Source organism: Gobio gobio (assembly GCF_949357685.1).
Source record: "Gobio gobio genome assembly, chromosome: 3".
Taxonomy (NCBI): Eukaryota; Metazoa; Chordata; class Actinopteri; order Cypriniformes; family Gobionidae; genus Gobio; species Gobio gobio.
Window position 1 is genome coordinate 4,290,810 of NC_137099.1, and position 18,390 is coordinate 4,309,199.

The 18,390-nt window shown below is 37.7% G+C and overlaps 1 protein-coding gene across 1 annotated transcript in view; it reads left to right on the forward strand.

Moving 5' to 3' along the window:
- Nucleotides 1–16,036: 16,036 nt before the first annotated feature.
- Nucleotides 16,037–18,390, forward strand: part of urp2 (urotensin II-related peptide) — a gene marked incomplete at both ends in the record, with an annotated part of 30,233 nt that continues 27,879 nt past the window's right edge. Inside the window, one exon of the mRNA XM_079811901.1 lies at nucleotides 16,037–16,123. Coding sequence (XP_079668027.1) covers nucleotides 16,037–16,123 — 87 coding nt within the window. The remainder of the gene's footprint in view (nucleotides 16,124–18,390) is intronic.

The window sequence follows — 18,390 nt, forward strand, 5'->3', positions numbered from 1 at the left end:
TGACCGCCTGTCTGACCGCAGTGGTGGGTGGGAGATTTATTTAAGATCAAACAGCGAGCTCTGAAAGCCACACAGGCCACAGAAACGGCAGCCCGGTACATCTTCATTAACAAGAAACATTTCTATTGATTTCATTTTTCCAGCGTTTCAAGTTACACATAAGAAATATGTATGGTGGGGTTAAATGAGTTATCCTGACCTGATTTGTATCGAGCACACTCTTTATGATATTATCTATGGGATCGGTTAGTCAGTGGGTGTCAAAACTATTTGGCTGTAATGGGATAATGCACAGCTGCAGTCCTGATGGGCCGCAGAAGCAGGAGAGACGGCAATTCAATTGTATCCTGCGGGACAATGGGCCAACTGAAAGGAGGTGCAGGAATAAGAGCGGAGCGTCCGATGAAATGTAGTGGGAAAATCGGAAGAACTTTAGTAGTTTTATAACAGACGGCTCTCTATTTTTATATTTCTATGTTCTGTTTTTTGTGTGTGTGTGTGTATTGTGATATTCTTTTCATTACATTTTCCCACAAATTCTCATTACATCTGGATGTTTTACTTTTGAGGGGTTGTTGTGTGTTTGTGTGTGTCAATCACATTATCCATAATGGTAATAAAAAAATAGGGATAATTTAGGGGAAAATTAGTTTAAATATCATGTTCAGAAAAATTTGTTTTTTTAAATGTCTTTAAAAGATGTCTCTTCTGCTCACAGAGCCTGCATTTATTTGATCAAAAATACAGCAAAAACAGTATTATTGTGAAATATTTTTACAATTTAAAATAACTGTTCTCTATGTGAATATATAGTAAAGTGTAATTTATTCCTGTGATCAAAGCTGAATTTATCATCATTACTCCAGTCTTCAGTGTCACATGACCCTTCACTAATCAACATTTATGATTATTATCAATGTTGAAAGCAGTTGGGTAAAAAACATTTTAGGATTATTTGATGAATAAAAAGTTCGAAAGAACAGTTTTGGGTAAGTACGATTTTTTTGGGGGGGGGGGGGGGGGGGGGGGGCATTGGAGAACTTAAAGAAATGAATACATTTATTCAGCAAGGATGCATTAAATAGATCAAGTGACAGTATAGACATTTATAAATGCAGACCAGTCAAGTTCCTCCACACCAAACTCGCTCCTCATGTCTTTATGGAGACGCTTTGTGCACTGGTGCATGCTGGGACAGGAAGGGGCCGTCCCCAAACTCTTCCCACAAAGTCCGGAGCATGAAATGTCAAGACAAAATGTCTTGGTGAAGCATTAAGAGTTCCTTTCACTGGAACTAAGGGGCCAACCCCTGAAAAACAACCCCACCCCATAATCCCCCCTCCACCAAACTTTACACTTGGCACAATGCAGTCAGGCAAGTCCCGTTCTCCTGTGATTTCACTTCGTGGCTGAGTTGCTGTTGTTCCCAATCGCTTCCACTTTGTTATAACACCACTAACAGTTGAGCGTGGAATATTTAGTAGTGAGAATGGACTTATTGCACAGGTGTCCAGCGATCACGGTTCTCTGAGCTCCTGAGAGCGGCCCATTCTCTCACTAATGTGTGTAGAAGCGTCTGCAGGCCTAGAGCTTGATTTATACACCTGTGGCCATGAAGTGATTGAACATCTGAATTCAGTGATATGGAGGGGTGTCCCAATACTTTTGGCAATACAGTACAAACGTACTAGACCATCCCATTTAACAACGCTCGGTTCAACCTTCTCTGTCCTCGAATGAGTGGCCTTCTGAAGTCTGCATCCTCTGAATTGAGACACAGTTATTGGCTGCAACCAAAAGCTTAAAAATGGCTGCATTCCAAGGCAGGAAGACATAAAGGCACGTCCCAATCCATTGTTAGCGTCACTTCCTGTCTCCTGAGACGCCTTCGTCTGATCGATTTTATAATGCAACAGATGCATCCTTCACTTCCATTGATATCCCACAATAAAGATGGCGTCTGAAAGTTGTGGTTGTTAGTGAGTTAGAGCATTAACCGTTGCGCTGCCTCAGAAGTCTGTCCAAAATCAGTTTCGTTAGGTATACCTTCATGTCCTTAGGTACCTTCATGAACAAGTTTTCGGACGCAGCCCTTGTGTCCAGCTGTGTTTAGCGTTCTATCAAATAAGGATCATTAGCATGTCAGCAACAGCACCACATATTAGAGAATCCGAGCCATTGCACTAGATAATGACACGGTTTTATCAAACCAAGCAATCAGAGTTAAACTCTTCTAAGAATAGGCAGTTGTTTAGCAGATGTTTTCATTTATCCAAAGTGACAGTACACTAATTACAGGGACGTAGCGTTTGCTATCTTGCTCAAGGGCACAAGGATAATTGTTCACGGCTCATTCCTTGAGGGTGCTTTCACACCTGCCTCATTTAGTTCGGCTGAATCGTACTAGAGTTTGTTTTCCTCTTTGGTGCGGTTCGTTTGGTCAGGTGTGAAAGCAGCAATTGCACTCGGGTGAGCACCAAAAGCCGACCAAACACGCTTTCAAACGAACTCTGGAGCGGTTCGTTTGAGGTGAGAGCGTGATCCGACCTCGAACAGACCCAGCTGCAAAAAGTACTGATCATTTTTGGACTAAACCAGCTGCCATAGTCAGCGGTGCTGTGCATTATGTGATGAGGAAGAAGTGTTTGTTGACAGCTTGCACTTTAGCATGGCAGCTTGCGGACAAACTTGGAGTAGTGAGGAGGTGCGGAGCCTCATAGAAATTTGGTCTGAAAAGTATATTAGGTTAGCCTGGATGCCAGCCGAATTTAGCCCCGCCCACAATTTTTTTTGCTCGGGCAATTCGGTCTGGACTCGCTCCATAGAGGAGTAATTATGCCCGAACAGAAACTGTTCGGACCAATGAAATTGTCAGGGCGGGCTTTAGACGATGATGGACAGATGATCAACAGTAACGTAATCATCCACGTCATCAAAGGCACTTGGGTTGAGTTTGCTCTTATCCTAAACGGCGAACTTGTCCGTATATGCATTCACCTTCACTATTTCTCTCAGAAACGATGATCGTGTTGGTAAGTACTCTGTGTATCCTTAAATAATTGTATTACTGGCAAAGATCGTTTACACTCATCTTTTTCTTGTAACGTTACCCGAAACTCCAGCGTGCGTGCAGTGCGTGCGTGCGTGCAGACAGGGTTTCCAAGTGTTTTTGCAATGTCGCGCACAATTGCTACTCAAAACTATAGCCCAAAACAATAACTTTCCAGGGTGTTCTCCGGAAAAAAATGGCGTTTGGTTGGCAAAATATGTTATTTTGGCAAGGCTGCCTGCTAAAATTCGCATTCCTGGGTTTATATAATCACATAATTGGGGTCGCTTCAACCCGCGGACATGGAGAAAAACACGGACTTGGCAACACAGTGCAGTTGAGTTCTGTTGACATTTGACAACTAACGTTACGCGTCGCTCCGTTGCTCTGATTGGTTGTGGGTCTATCCAATTGAGGTCTTTCCTGGCTCGGTTGAAACACGCCCCATAATCAAAGCTCAATGGAGCGGTACCAGACTCAAATTCTGACTAGAATTGAGTATGGCCACGCCAGGCTAATATTAGGTCCCAACTTTGGAAAACTCACAAGAAAAGCGCGACCTCCGCTTGAAGTGACGAGCGATGCGCACTCGCCGTTTGCAGTGCATTAGAACGTTGTTTTCAAGCCGCATCCGTGCTTCATTATAGAAATGTATTGTTTGAATATTGTGGTGTATACAAACAATTAGGGGTGTAACGATTCATCTACTACATCGATGTATCGATTTATGATCTAACTACGTCGATCTGTGCTTGGCAAGTTGGCCTTCCGGACGACATATATCGATCTAACATCGTTTCAAAAGGTAATCAATCGATTGTATCGATATTAGGAAATAACGCATTGGATTTAAGCACGTCAGACTTTATATGGATGTTTTTTCTTAGCACTTTTAATGATAGAGGCGTTAAACGTTACTCGATTCAGTCTGCCTATCTGTGACATCATCGCAACGCACCAGCAGCAGCGCTAAGATAACAAAACATAGCATAGCGGATGGCAGAGGAGAGCCAATGAGCGAGAAATGATCAAGCCACCAGGAGAAAGAGCTAACGTTACCTGTACTTTCAACCCTTGCTAATGTTACCTGTGCGTTCCTGACACCAGTGCGCCAGCAGAGCGAGTTTTTAGTACTGCTGGCGACATAGTGAACGCACAGAGAAGTGTTCTGCGGCCAGATCATGTTGATATTTTTGAAAAAGAAATCTGTAGAGTCATTGAAGAGTAGTTGGTTACATTTTATCTTTTGTTAGATATTGTTTGTTTATTAAACTGAGAGTAGTAGCAGGTTCAGCCAGTTTATTCAACCTGAAGAAATATTGGTTGCACTTTATTTTTGATATTAATATTGTATTTGTTTTATTTTAATGTTGAAAAACAACAGCAAAAGTAGCACTACTATTAATTAAACCTGCAGAGAAGTTAGTTGCACTTTATTTTAGATATTAATATTGTAATATTTTTATGTTGGAAAACAAAAGCAGAAGTAGCAGGTTCACCTACTGTTGAAATGTTGGTTGCAGTTACTGTGCTTTTATTGAAAATTTATTGAATATTGAAAATGAGAGCAGAAAAGGTTAACTTCCTGTTAATTCAACCTAAACTGTTGCACTTTATTCAAATAAAATTTGAATGCATTTGCCATTAATTGTTGTTTACTTGTTTGTTTATATCCATAATTAATTGATACCTGATTCCCTTACAAGAAACAACAGGAATCTAGGAAACTTCACCTGCACTGACCAGTATCCAGATATTTATTTCAGTCACACAATTTTTGGCTAAAAAGTTACTGAATCGATTTCAAGTCACTGAATCGTTTCGGATCGTATCGTTCTAAATGAACCAATATCGTCCTTGAATCGTATCGACAACCTCAAATCGTGATACGAATCGAATCGTAGTTAAAATGAATCGTTACACCCCTACAAACAATGTAATAGATTACGGCCAGGGACAAAACCAGCCCGCGCAGTCGCAGTTTCGGAAATACGCCATGGCCAATGAGTGATGTGGATGTTGTCATGTGACTGCATTTTGGTTCGTTTCAACTGGTTCGGACCAAAGCAATCAGTGTGGTGTGAAAAGGAACCAAAAAAGCTGAAAAATGCTACAATGTATAATTGTTTGCCCTTGGTTCGGACCAAATGAACCGAACTAGAGAAGGTTCAAACTAAATACCTTCCAGTTAGTGTGACTAAGGGTGTTTTCACACTTGGGTCCTCTTTAAAAGAATCGAACTCAGACTCCTTTAAGTGGACCAAAAGGTGAACCAAGTGACAAAGGACCCAGTTCTCTTCACATTCACACTGTCCCACCTGAAAGAGGACTCGGATCCTTTTTTGGTCCACTTTACGAGGAATGGGGTCCCAGACCCCTTTGTGTTCATACTGTTGCTTTTTGGATCTAGTCCAGTTCAGTGTTTGATGGCTGACCCTATGGCCATCAACATTTGATCCCATTCACTAACATTGTTTGTGCCTCGGTAACCAAGATATTTATTTGTAAAAAAAAAAAAAAAAAAAATTTAATGACATTGCTACAAATGAATTACTTATCTTTATACACAAAAAATATATTTTTTGCAATACTACATATTCTTGCACTAGCTATATCACACATCAACCTTTGTAAATAACATTTTGAATTGTTTTCCTTGAATCATGTTTATTTTATTGCAGAAGGCAATGATAACATCAGCACACAAAAAAAAAACTGCTTTAAATTTTCCAGGTAAAGTTGGTATGCCTTAAAACAGCATTCAAGTAAGAAATGGAAATGAAAAACTGCAACGGCTAGTAATGCAAATGTTTACATTCACTTAAAACAAAACCACCTGTTTATGTGAAACTTGTGTGTTTTTGACACTTTATAATAAATGCAATAGGACGCTAAAGATTCCGTTTAGTACACGTGCTGTGACAGCTGGCTTATGTGCACGCACTTTAGGTGTGTGCGCTCGTAACACCATTTTAAACTGGCAAGGCGCGCAGCTTCTCTCTCACAATGCGGAGGCGGTTGAAATTGCAATAAACAAGTGTAAGTTGTGAACGAATAATTTGTCGAGAATTGCCAGAAGAAGCTGCCATGATGAACAGCAGATTTGTACGGAGGCATCTGATGACCAAACTACACTGGAATTCACAAACAGAAAAATCAAGTAAGCCCAGAGCGGTTTGTGTTCAGATTGCGTGTTTTTAGCAAACCGTACCATATGATGAGATTGAACCGTACCCAGACCTTCCCCGAGATGGTCTCGGTTCGGTTCGCTTTAAAGGGATCTGAGATAGCTTGGAGAAGGGATGCAACAATACAGTTAGTCCACGGTTCAATACATACCTCGGTTTTTACCCACGGTTTTCGGTTCGGTTCGGTTCTGATGGCATGTCACATCAGTTTTTTGTTATTCTATTCTTAGGCGACAGTAACCGCAAGAGGTTAAAGAGAAAAAAGACTATTTTTTATTGCAATACTCTTTCTTTATTTTACTTAAAAGAATTGAAAAACCTTACTTAAACTAAAAACTTTACTTAAAAAAAACCCTTGTACACATTCCTAGTGTATTGGATAATATAATATAAAATAAATATATATAAAGATTTATACAGGCAGCTCAGAGCTGTACAGCAGCATTAAAGTATGAAATTGAATGAATGAATGTAAAAATAAAACACTACATAGACTTCACTATAAAATATACACTGATTCTTAGCTACTGTATTCGTTTTTCAGTCAAGAGCAGTGAGTGATTTTCTCTTTGTCTTTTGTTGTTGTATTAACATTAAAGGGATATTTCACTCAAAACTGAAAATTCTGTCATCGAGAAATGAATACAGGTTTGAAACAATATTAGAGTGAGTAAATAATGACATCATTTTATAGGTGAACTGTCCCTTTAAGGACCGCGTGTTCACTATAGGCTGCGCTGCTGTCAGTTTAAGACCTCTACACATCTAATATACAGACACGATTGCGATTTTACTTTCACTTTAGACACAACCGACTGTGTTTATGTTAACCTTGTGTGTATTTGACAGTATTAACGCAGTAAGACTACTTAGTTCAGTATTCACGTGTTTGACAGGCTTTTAGTGCGCGCGCTCGGAGAAGCGCATGTTAAAACCGTGCACGCGAATGAAACCGGCAAGGCTTTAAAACGCATGCAAATAATGAACTTTCGTGATTGTGAATAACTCTAGTGTTCCGTGAGTATAACTCTACCACTAACGTGTGAAGTGAATGTATGTCGCGTTGTTCAGTATTGGGATGGAGGCAAATTATAGAATTTGTAGAAAAATAATTAATTAGATGCGAAACCGAAAAAAACGCAATTCACAAGCGCGTATTGAACCGTGAATGCCGTACCGAACGGTTCAATATTATATTGAGAATTGTGGCATCCCTAGCTTGGAGTGTTCACATATGGGCCAAAATCACGCGAACCGCACTCAGACCACCTGAAAAGGACCAAGTGTGAAAACACCAAAACTAGTGTCCAGGTGTTGTTATGTCAAAAACCCAACAAAAGACTCCTCAGTAAACTCGACTCAGGTTTGGTCTTCGTTCGCCTGTTACTGGCCTTCCTCACTCGTCCTTCTGCAGGACTTCAGAGGGCATATTGATCAGCCTTTATATCCAATAGCTACTCTGCGATTACCGCAGTAAGAGTGTGCTGTAATTCATGTCATTATTTCTAGAGTGCCGGTGCTTTTCATTTATCAGCGGAATGTTTGTGGGAAGATGTTTGCCATCTTTCAGAGGTCTGTAAATGGAAAATTAATCTCGCTCTTGTAATTTAAACGACAGGGACAGACGCTGAAGGTCTCTGTGCATTACCATACCTCTTCTTCTCCGCCGTTCTCCTCATCTAGGTCATGCTACACCACCTGAAACGAAAAACACAAGACTTCAGCGTTCCTTTACTGGACTAGGTCTGTCGCCAAACATGACGTTAATTTTTACAAAGTTTTGGAGAAAGATACTCTAAAACCTCTGCAAAAGCCTGGAGCAATTTGTTGTTTTCCTCGAGCAAATTAGTCTTTGTGATTTATGTTTGTTTTTATATTCCATGCCGTATGAATGATGATATATATATGCACTAAAATAGACGGCACTTTTTCAATTACACAACTGTTTAAAAGTTTGGGGGACTGTCAGATCATTACTCCAGTCTTCAGTGTCACATGATCCCTCAAAAATCTTTCTAATTTGTCATTATTATCAATGTTGAGAACAGTTGTGCTGCTCCATATTTTATTTCAGATTTTTTTTGCTGAATAGAAAGTTCAAAAGAACTTATATTTCGTACATAACAAATCTTTTGTACGCTACACATTGTAAAGCCGGGCGCACACTGAATGTTTTTTTCTCTGTCCTTTATGATTATTGCTTATCAGATTGTTAGATATGAGTCAGACTGTGCAACATCAAGAGTTTTATGTCAGATTGCATGATATACATATTAGCTAAGACTTTGATCGTCAGTCGTATCAATTGTGACACACTCTCTGACGCACAAAACTGAAATGTTACCACACGAACCCAAGCAAGCCCTGGTGCTGATAATGCTATGGATGAAAGATTAAACGGTAACTTTCATATTACAATCATAACTTATAGGAAAGCTAATTAACATGATATTTATGGTGCATATCACATAGACCAGTGATATTTTAGTAGCACACTGATATACTTTTGTAGTATTTGCTTATATTTAGATTTGATCTGTTTTCATGTTTAGGGATGCATATATATCGGCCACCATATCTGTAAATTTGGCTGATACAATGAAGCCGATAAATAAATGTGGCGAGGTTGACGAGCGAGAGACGTGGGAGGAGCGATCGAGACCGGTGCCTGATTGAGAATGAGCGTCACCTCGAGTCCTCTCATGAGGGAGCCCGGAGGCATATAAGGACGAGCGACACTAGTGAAGGACGAGAGAGGACCAGGCCTGGACTTTACGTTGTGTTTTGTTTACGTTTTGTTATGTGTGTGCGCGGCAGTCGTCCGTGAGGGGCTGTCACTTTTACTTTCAGTTTGTGTTTATTTTGAATTAAAGTTGTTGAACGTTCGCCGGTTCCCGCCTCCTTCTTCCCTGAACATAAGAAGTTCATTACAATAATGTATTATTTCCTTCAGCGGAGACACTTCAGATGCGCACTGTTCACCATGATGGGTTTGAATTGCTTGAAATATGAATGGAATCACTTCCAAAAAAGTAAAATATAGTTAAAGTAGCGCAAGTCTATCATATCGGCTACATAAAATTATAATGAGAACATTATGATTATGTGCTTGGGACATGGCTTTTAATGGTGAGACTTTTGTTTTTTAAATCAGGATCTCAAAAATTATAGAAAAGTTTTGATTTAGATTTATCGGCCGATATATCGGTTGTCGGATTTCAAATATAAAGAATTATCAGAATCAGCCAAAAATTTTCATATTGATGCATCCCTATAAAAAAGGATCTTAAAATTATATAAACATTTGGATTTAGATTTATTGACCAATATATATATATATATATATATCGGTTATTGGCTTTCAAATATAAAGAATTATCGGTCTCGGCCAAAATCGGTGCATCCCTATAAAAAAGAATCTTAAAATTATATACTAATTATATAAAATCAAAAACTATATAAAAATTTGGATTTAGATTTATTGGCCAATATATCGGTTATCGGCTTTCAAATATAAAGAATTATCGGTTATCGGCCAAAATGTTTATATCGGTGCATACCTATAAAAAAGAATCTCAAAATTATATAAAAATTACATGAACTCAAAAAATTTGGATTTAGATTTATCAGCCGATATATATCGGCCAAAATGTTTATATCGGTGCATACCTATAAAAAAGAATCTCAAAATTATATACAATTTATATATAATCAAAAATTATATAAAAAATTGGATTTAGATGTATAGGCCGATATATCAGTTATCAGATTTAAAATATAAAGAATTATCGGTTATTGCTCCTAGGCAAACATTTTCATATCGGTGCATCCCTATAAAAAAAGGATCTCAAAATGATATAAAGATTTGGATTTAGATTTATTGGCCAATATATATATCGGTTATCGGCTTTCAAATATAAAGAATTATCGTATCGGCCAAAATTTTTATATCGGTGCATCCCTATAAAAAAGAATCTCAAATTATATAAAAATTTGGATTTAGATTTATCGGCCAATATATCGCTATTGGCTTTCAAATAAAAATAATTATATTATCTGTATTTTCACATCGGTGCATCCCTAGTAATTTTGTTGTGTTTATATCATTTTTATATATTTTTTTAAATATATCTATATAGTTTATTCAGGGGTTTTTTTGTACTTTATAGTAAACATTATCTTCAAATCATCCTAAGCTCCTATCGGTTGTGTGTGATACGGACATCGCAGTCACATTCATAATCATTTAATCAGGTGCCGATCAGCATCTTCTAATGATTCCCAAAAGTTCTCTCAGATGGCAAAATCATAGAAAAACTGCTTTAAAAATGCTGAGATAAGGAACAAGATCAAGTGCAGACCCCAAACTCAGTGGATGATGTTGTACGGCGGTCCTGTGAAAGATGAGATGACGGATTCTAACTCTGATGGATGGATACAGCAGTCATTGTACGCATCCATCTCTTCTGGCAGCGTGTCAAAGCCCACACACCGCTCTCTGTCCGTCCAAAACAATAAACCTTCACATCCAGCTTCATTGGGCCCGAGCTAAAATCAAAGCGGCCCTGACATGTCTTCTAAATCCAATCATAGGTCAATAGCTGGAATGATTGATTGGCTTCAAATCCAATTGCATCTTCCCAGGCCTGTGCTTTGGGCCCTATTAGAGATTGGCATTGGCAGGGCCCGTCTTGGGAGTCCCGGCATCGTGGGAAGTGTCTGTCTGCCAGCTCTCTTTAATTGCCTTATTATAGCAGCCAAGAGTTCTGGATTGGCCAGTGCTTATTAGCCTGATTGAGGTTGGTAACGGAGCGAGATCGAGCTGAAGGAAATTATGCTGCTGTGCGATATAAAGCAGAATCAAACAAAGACCAACAAAATGCTAAACGGTATTAATCATGAGAGTTTGCTCTGTTTGCTGAGGCTTGCAAAACCAGGGCAGATTGTTCAGGTCCATATTGTTTTATCTTTGCAAATATAACAGATTATCAATCGGACTCTTGAACTTTCCTGCAAGAGCAGATTACAGCGAAAATCAAGGCCGAGGTTGTGGTCTAATGACATCGAGTAGACATCAGCTAATAATTGCCCATGCTTGTTGGATGTTGTAAAGGTGTGGCATGCAAATTGATAAGGCGTTCATATCGCACCATAAACTTGCATATCGTTCTTAAAAAGACAACTGTGAGACTTTTGATGCATAGCATCAGCTATTGTTTACACTGACATAAGAACCACTTCATTTTCTCGATGTGCTCATTTAGTCTAAATAAGACTTGCTAAATGAATTGTGGAATGCATTAGGAACTCACCAAGGGTGCAAGTTGGGGTGTTAATGGTTAACGCGGGCTGGTCCCATCGCTGGATTCCTCTGGCTGTAAAGATAAGCAGCGTTCAGAGTTTGGAGTCCAGAGGCTGTGGCTAACTTTGAAGACGAGGATGATACCAGCAGGTGCTCAGTTACTTGTCTCGGAGCCCTAAAGAAGAGCAGAAGTTAAGAAAGGTCTCTCCCGTATGCCTGAGGGTAAGTATGGGCCTCAGAAGAGCACAAGTACTTATAACGCATGCATTTATTATCATGTAAGCTTTCAAATCAAATCTGTCTGAGAATGCTGTGGATTTCACTGGGATTTGTGTTGCGAGGACGTCGAAGAAAACACAATCTGTTACCCGTAAACACTTCGAGCCTATGCGATGTTTGATCAGATCAGCTCTCGCCTCGTCTGGGTCCTGGTCAAATTAGGCAGAGGCAACAGTTGTCCAGACAGGAGAGCGCATCACGACAGAGGAAGTGCATGTGGGACGGCTGACAGCACATTAGTGCAGCTCTCAAAGCGTTAGACGGGGCACATGAGCCAAATCCAATAGAGTCTGAGCTCCGAGCAGACAGCCTAAAAGGTTTGTAGCAGCGCTGTGAAATGAACAGATCAACAGAAGCGCTGTAATTACCGAGCAATTAACGAGCCAGGTCTCCGCAACACGATACAGTACACAAACAGTGAAAGGGCTATCAGAGTAGATAAAGGTGTAGAGACAGAGTTACAGACAAGAGGACAAGAATTCAAGTGTGTGTGTCAAGGCTGGGCGAAAGAAAACGCAGTACTTTTGTTCTATACGGCAATGAGATTAAATGGAGACCGAAAGCCGCCCGTTAAGATTCAACTTTGTCTGGGGGAATAAAAATAGATGTCATACAGTAAGAGTATTGAGCTATGAGTTCATATTTAGATCTGAGCCTCGCAATGTTATTGAGACTCTATAAACAAACAATATTTCCTGCAAAAGATGAAAAAAAATAGATAGCAAAAAGCCCTATTCGCACAGGATTTGCATTATCTGGGGACCTTGTGTGATTTAGAAATTACCCACCCACATCTGAATTTTTCGTGGCGCATTCGCACAGGATAAGCAAGCCTGTGATTTTACTCGAATTTACTGACTTATCTCCCGGATATGATCTTGACATTGTTTTTTCGTTATAGATATAGCTGTATGAAATTATAAACAGTCGTATCGATATCATTTTGATTGTTTTATAGTCATATACACAAATAATTTAGTTCAGTTAGAGAACAGACGCTACAATTAAAAACTGAACTGAGCAATAATAACAATATACGGCGGAAGTTTCAAAGCTAAATGTAAAAGCGGCCATTTAAGCGAGTTTGTCATTGTCCTTTACTGTTTTTGTGTTTTTCATTAAGAATAATATTTCAAGCAATTTACTCCCAAATTGGTGCTCATTCTAAAGTGAAAGTATAATCCGCGCGACCGTATGGAATTCATAACGGTGCGCATTTTATGAAGCCTAGCGTAGTTCTTCGTGAAAGATAAAGATAAAAATGCGCACAGGAAACAAAAACCTTGCAAAAATGATATACGATCCGTCTAATCCCGGCCAAATCACAGAGATGCCGATTCGCACGGGACTAATATTATCACAGGACCTCTGTGTTTGGCGAAATATGGTAGGCAATTTGCGGGGGAATTTTTACTTTACATATTACAGACATGGCCGATTCGCACGGGATTACGATCACAGACATTCCCTGCAATTATAACAAATCACCAGAGGTCCCCAGATAATACTAATCCCATGCCAATAGTGCTATAGTCTCCATTTAATCTCATTGCGGTCAAGGATCAGTGTTGTTATTGTATCAACTATTGAAATAATTCGATATATTAAAATGAAACGAAAATTAGAAACGGCTATTAAAGGTGAAAAGAAACTAATAAAAATGACTAAAACTTAAAATAAACACTGAAAACATTTTATTTAATATCATTAGAACAGTATATAAATAATAATAAATTGAGATGATGACACCCGAAAAGGCTCCGAGTTCTCAAACTAAAAGTTGCCAACAAAAGTAAGTCGTGGGCTTTTTTGGGGGGGGGCTCTAGAGGTGCTATCTGTGTCTTAAGCGGGAGCAATCACTCCTCCGACGCATTAATAATTAATCCCAGGGAGTAGTTAATTATTTATGTTAATTGCTGATTTAAGTTTCCTTCCCCAAACACAAAAACACAGAGGGTTGGGAGAACAACGGGAGTTAAGGTCAAACAATCAGGCGACGAGAGGCAGACACTTTGCTCAATCTGTTTAACCCTCGCTTTGTTCGCTGCAATCGACTGTGTCACAAGGGACGGCCGGCTAAAGCATACCGACACAGAGGCTTTAATGATGCACCATCTCTATTCATCCTCAACTCTGTTTCTCTTGTGTTGCTTTCAGAACGGCGGGCGAGTGCCAGTCTCGGGGTCCAGAGGAACATCTGACCTCTTGCTCTCAGTAACAAGGATTCATCCTGTTGTGGAACACAAATCCAACAGGGAATCTCTGTTACTGGGGTTAAGGTTCAGCGTTTCACAGAAGACACCGGAGACACCTTGAAATCAAGCCAAATGACATTGAGAAATAGTGTTAACTCGCATCGACTTCCAATTAATTGACCTGTGCAATGAGAGCCCAAGGCTAAAATTGAGCTTTTGCATAAAATTAAGCGTGTAGAACATATTTTCACTGTTTTATTCATATCTATATTCCTATAATCTGATTTATTTTTTTATTTTAAAATCTGTAATATGTCAACAAAATTAAATATATAAATAAATAAATTACATTTAATTAGATAATGAATAATTCATTTTATCATTCACTGGAGATTTATATTATATTATTATAATATTAATATAATATTGTAAATTATATTTTATTCCTTAAACATTGTGATTTATATATAAATCACTATGTTTTGAGGAATAAAATATCATTTTAAAATACTATTATTATGTTTGTATTGTATATTTTTGCATATTTTATCAATGTTTTTCAATTTTCTGATAGTATCTCTCTCTCTCTCTCTCTATATATATATATATATATGTTTATTTTTTATTATTTTTTTATTTATGGAGTGATACAAAAATCTCTAATACGTCAACAATTTTTTTTTTTTTTTTATATTTATACGATTACATATACAAATATATGTTATTTTTATTTATTAATTTTTTTTACATTTTATTCCTAAAAATGGTGATTTGTTTTTTCTGGCTCTTTTTTCTGACAGATATATATATATATATATATATATTTTTTTTTTTTTTTTATGGAGTGATTAAAAATCTGTAAATTGTCAACAAACTTAAATATATAAACAAATAAATTATATTTAATTAGATAATGAGTAACTCATTTTATCATTCACCTGAGATTTATATAATATTATAATATAAATTTAATAAAATATTATAAATTATATTTTATTCCTAAAAACATTGTGATTTAAATATAAAATATAATTTTAAAATACTATTATTATGTTTATATTGTATATTTTATTCCTTTTTTTCATTTTTCTGACAGTATTTATATATATATATATATATTGCTTGTTTGCTTGTTTATTTTTTTATTTATGGAGTGATAAAAAAATCTCTAATATATCAACAAAATAAATATATATTTTGTATATTTATACAATTATATATACAAATATTTGTTATATAATTTTTTTTACATTTTATTCCTAAAAACAAAAAATTCCTAAAAAAAAAAATTCTGGCTCTTTTCTTTTTTCTGACAGTGTATGTATATATATATATATATATATATATATATATATATATATATATATATATATATATATATATATATATATATATATATATATATATATATATATATAAATGTATGGAGTGATAAAAAAAATCTCTAATATGTCAACAAAATTAAATACATTTTAACCTGGCTTTATGCAATGTTGAGATTTCTGTTTTATGCTAATTATATTTAAATAGACAATGCATCGTTTGCATATTAAACATGACTTAATGCGTCACAGTTGTCTGTGATTAACCACCTGGGGAGAGTACGGTGATCAATTATTACATTGTTACCCTCTTCACCTCTGCGGTGCCTTGCCTTAAAGGAAATAAGAACCGTTGAAGTGTTTAAAAAAAGGGAAAAACATTGGGATTTGGAAGACATTTGCAGTCTGTTTACCAGGTTTTTTCCACCGCATTGCCCTTTCAACTCCACATTTAAAGAATCCCATTTGTCCCTTCCTTAGTTTCACCCCAATAGTTCCTGGACAGGATGGGCCCGGAGAGGCTGGGAGAGCGGGGACGATGTTGTTTACCTGTCATGGCCTGCCCGGCCTCCGCTCTTCAGTGCCTCTCCCATGGGCTCTTCCCATCTCCTCTGTTGTTCCCAAGACAACAATCCCATTTGGTCCGGTTCTTCTCAAACTAGCAGGGGTCTCGGGAGGCTCTCAATTAACATCCACACGAGATGCTAAAGCAATGCTGCGGAAAGGAGCAGAAGTGGGGTATCAAACAGACTGCAAACATTAAAGACTTCTCTCCCCAAAGGGTGATAGTGAGAAAGAAATGTGCGGTTTAATTTTATATAAAAGGCCATGTTTGCTTATGTTCTTTTTAAAGGCACAGTGTTTCATTTCTGCACCATTAATGGAACTCCAATGACTCTTTCCGAACAGGTTTGCAAACACTCCCCCTTCTCCTAATTGGTCAGACAAACATGTAGCCCCGCCCCCAACTCAAGGAGTACATGTTTGGATGATTGCCATGAGCCATTGGTAGATGTCACATAATTTTAAGCAACAAAATTATTATTATTATATATATTATTAATTGTTATATTGATATAAACGCACACACAATGACGCTGTTGTAATATTCTCTCATCAAAAATGGCATTTTTTAGTTTTTTGAGATCTATTTTATGGTATATTCCAGTGACATCATATCTCCAATCTAGACTGCATAATGTTTCAGGAAATGGACTTATGGTTAAACTCTGATGTCACGCTGACCCTTCAAATCAGGCCATAAATCACGGTGGCGACGTTGTTTTCTTTATTAAACTTCAAAGTGCATTCCAGTGAGAAAATGAAAGCATGACCTAGAAGGAAAACAACAGTCTTATTGTAAGAGAAAATGATTGAGTGCTACTCTACAAGTTAAACTGAAACAATCTTTGAAGCTTGCAGAGTGTGTTTCATTTTGATTGGAAATGAGAGTTAAAGGATTAGTTCAGTTCAAAATGAAAATGTCCTGATAGTTTTCTCGCCCCCATCTCATCCAAGATGTTCATGTCTTTCTTTCTTCAGTCGAAAATAAATTACTTTTTTTGAGGAAAATATTCCAGGATTTTTCTCCACATAATGGACGTCAATGGGAACCAACGGTTGAAGGTCCAAATCAATGCAGTTTCAGAGGAAGGGCTTCAGAGGCTCTGACCAATCCCAAACCAGGAATTTATATACTTTTTAACCTAAATTGCTCATCTTGCGCTGCTCTGCGACACCACGGATTGCGTAATCACGTCGCGTAATAAATCGCGCTATTCTTGTGTAGTTGGACGCTTGAGCATTTTGAGTTTACTCGCTTCATTCGCACATGACATTCACTTCACAACAAACACAAATTCGCATCATGGAGGGGCTTCTGCCAGCGGCTCGTCTCGTTGTGAAATGGCTGACATGGATTGTTTTAAAATACAGTGAATAAGCTCAATTTGCCGGCTTTAACTAGCTTGTAGTCTCAATAGGGTGAATTCAGGGTGATTGGGACACTTTTTCAAATTCATCTCAATGGCAAATAGTGTCCCAATCACCCTGAAATCACCTTATGTATAGCTCAAATTAGGTAAAGAGCGTTTTTTACAACTTACCAGACTGTCCGACGCAAGCTTCTTCCAAGCAAGATCCTTTTTATTCCTGTTTCTATAAAGTATGAAGATGTATCGTACAGCTCCGGGTATCCACATATGATTTTGTCCTCATTGTTGTCACTACTAGAGCAAGCTCCTTATTGGTTAATGCAGAATGTCTATTCGCGTCTTTGCATGTACTTAACATGTAAATCACTCACACTTAACGCTTCATTCGCGTCTGGTGTGAACGCACCATAAGACAAACATCGTTTAGCAAAAAAAGGTAAAACAACGATGTCGGACAATTATGAAGTTGGAGATGGAGTGTTTCATGTTAAAGTGTGTTTGTATTAGTCTTCACACGTTCGCTTGGAGCGGTACTTCTGCCATGACCTTTCCGATGGGGATTACGCAATCCGTGGTGTCGCAGAGCAGCGCAAGATGAGCAATTTAGGTTAAAAAGTATATAAATGTTTAACGATGGTTTGTCTAGATCAGACTCTATTCCTGGTTTGGGATTGGTCAGAGCCTCTGAAGCCCTTCCCCTGAAACTGCATTGATTTGGACCTTCAACCGTTGGTTCCCATTGAAGTCCATTATGTGGAGAAAAATCCTGGAATGTTTTCCTCAAAAAACTTAATTTCAACTGAAGAAAGAAACACATGAACATCTTGGATGAGATGGAGTGAGTAAAATATCAGGAAATGTACATTTTGAAGTGAACTAATCCTTTAACTGATTTAAATAATGAAGTAATTAAATAAATGCCTCTCAAATAATTATGTACTTTCCAAGTAATTGATCCTATGCATTTATTTCATCACATTCCAGGGTAAAAATATCTGAAAGTAAGATTATATCTGTATTATTGTGGCCGTAGGTATAAATATCTAACTCTTACAGCACGATGATCAGACCCATAGTGTCGTTTTACTTCTGTGAAGTAACTAAATATGTTTTTGCTGATT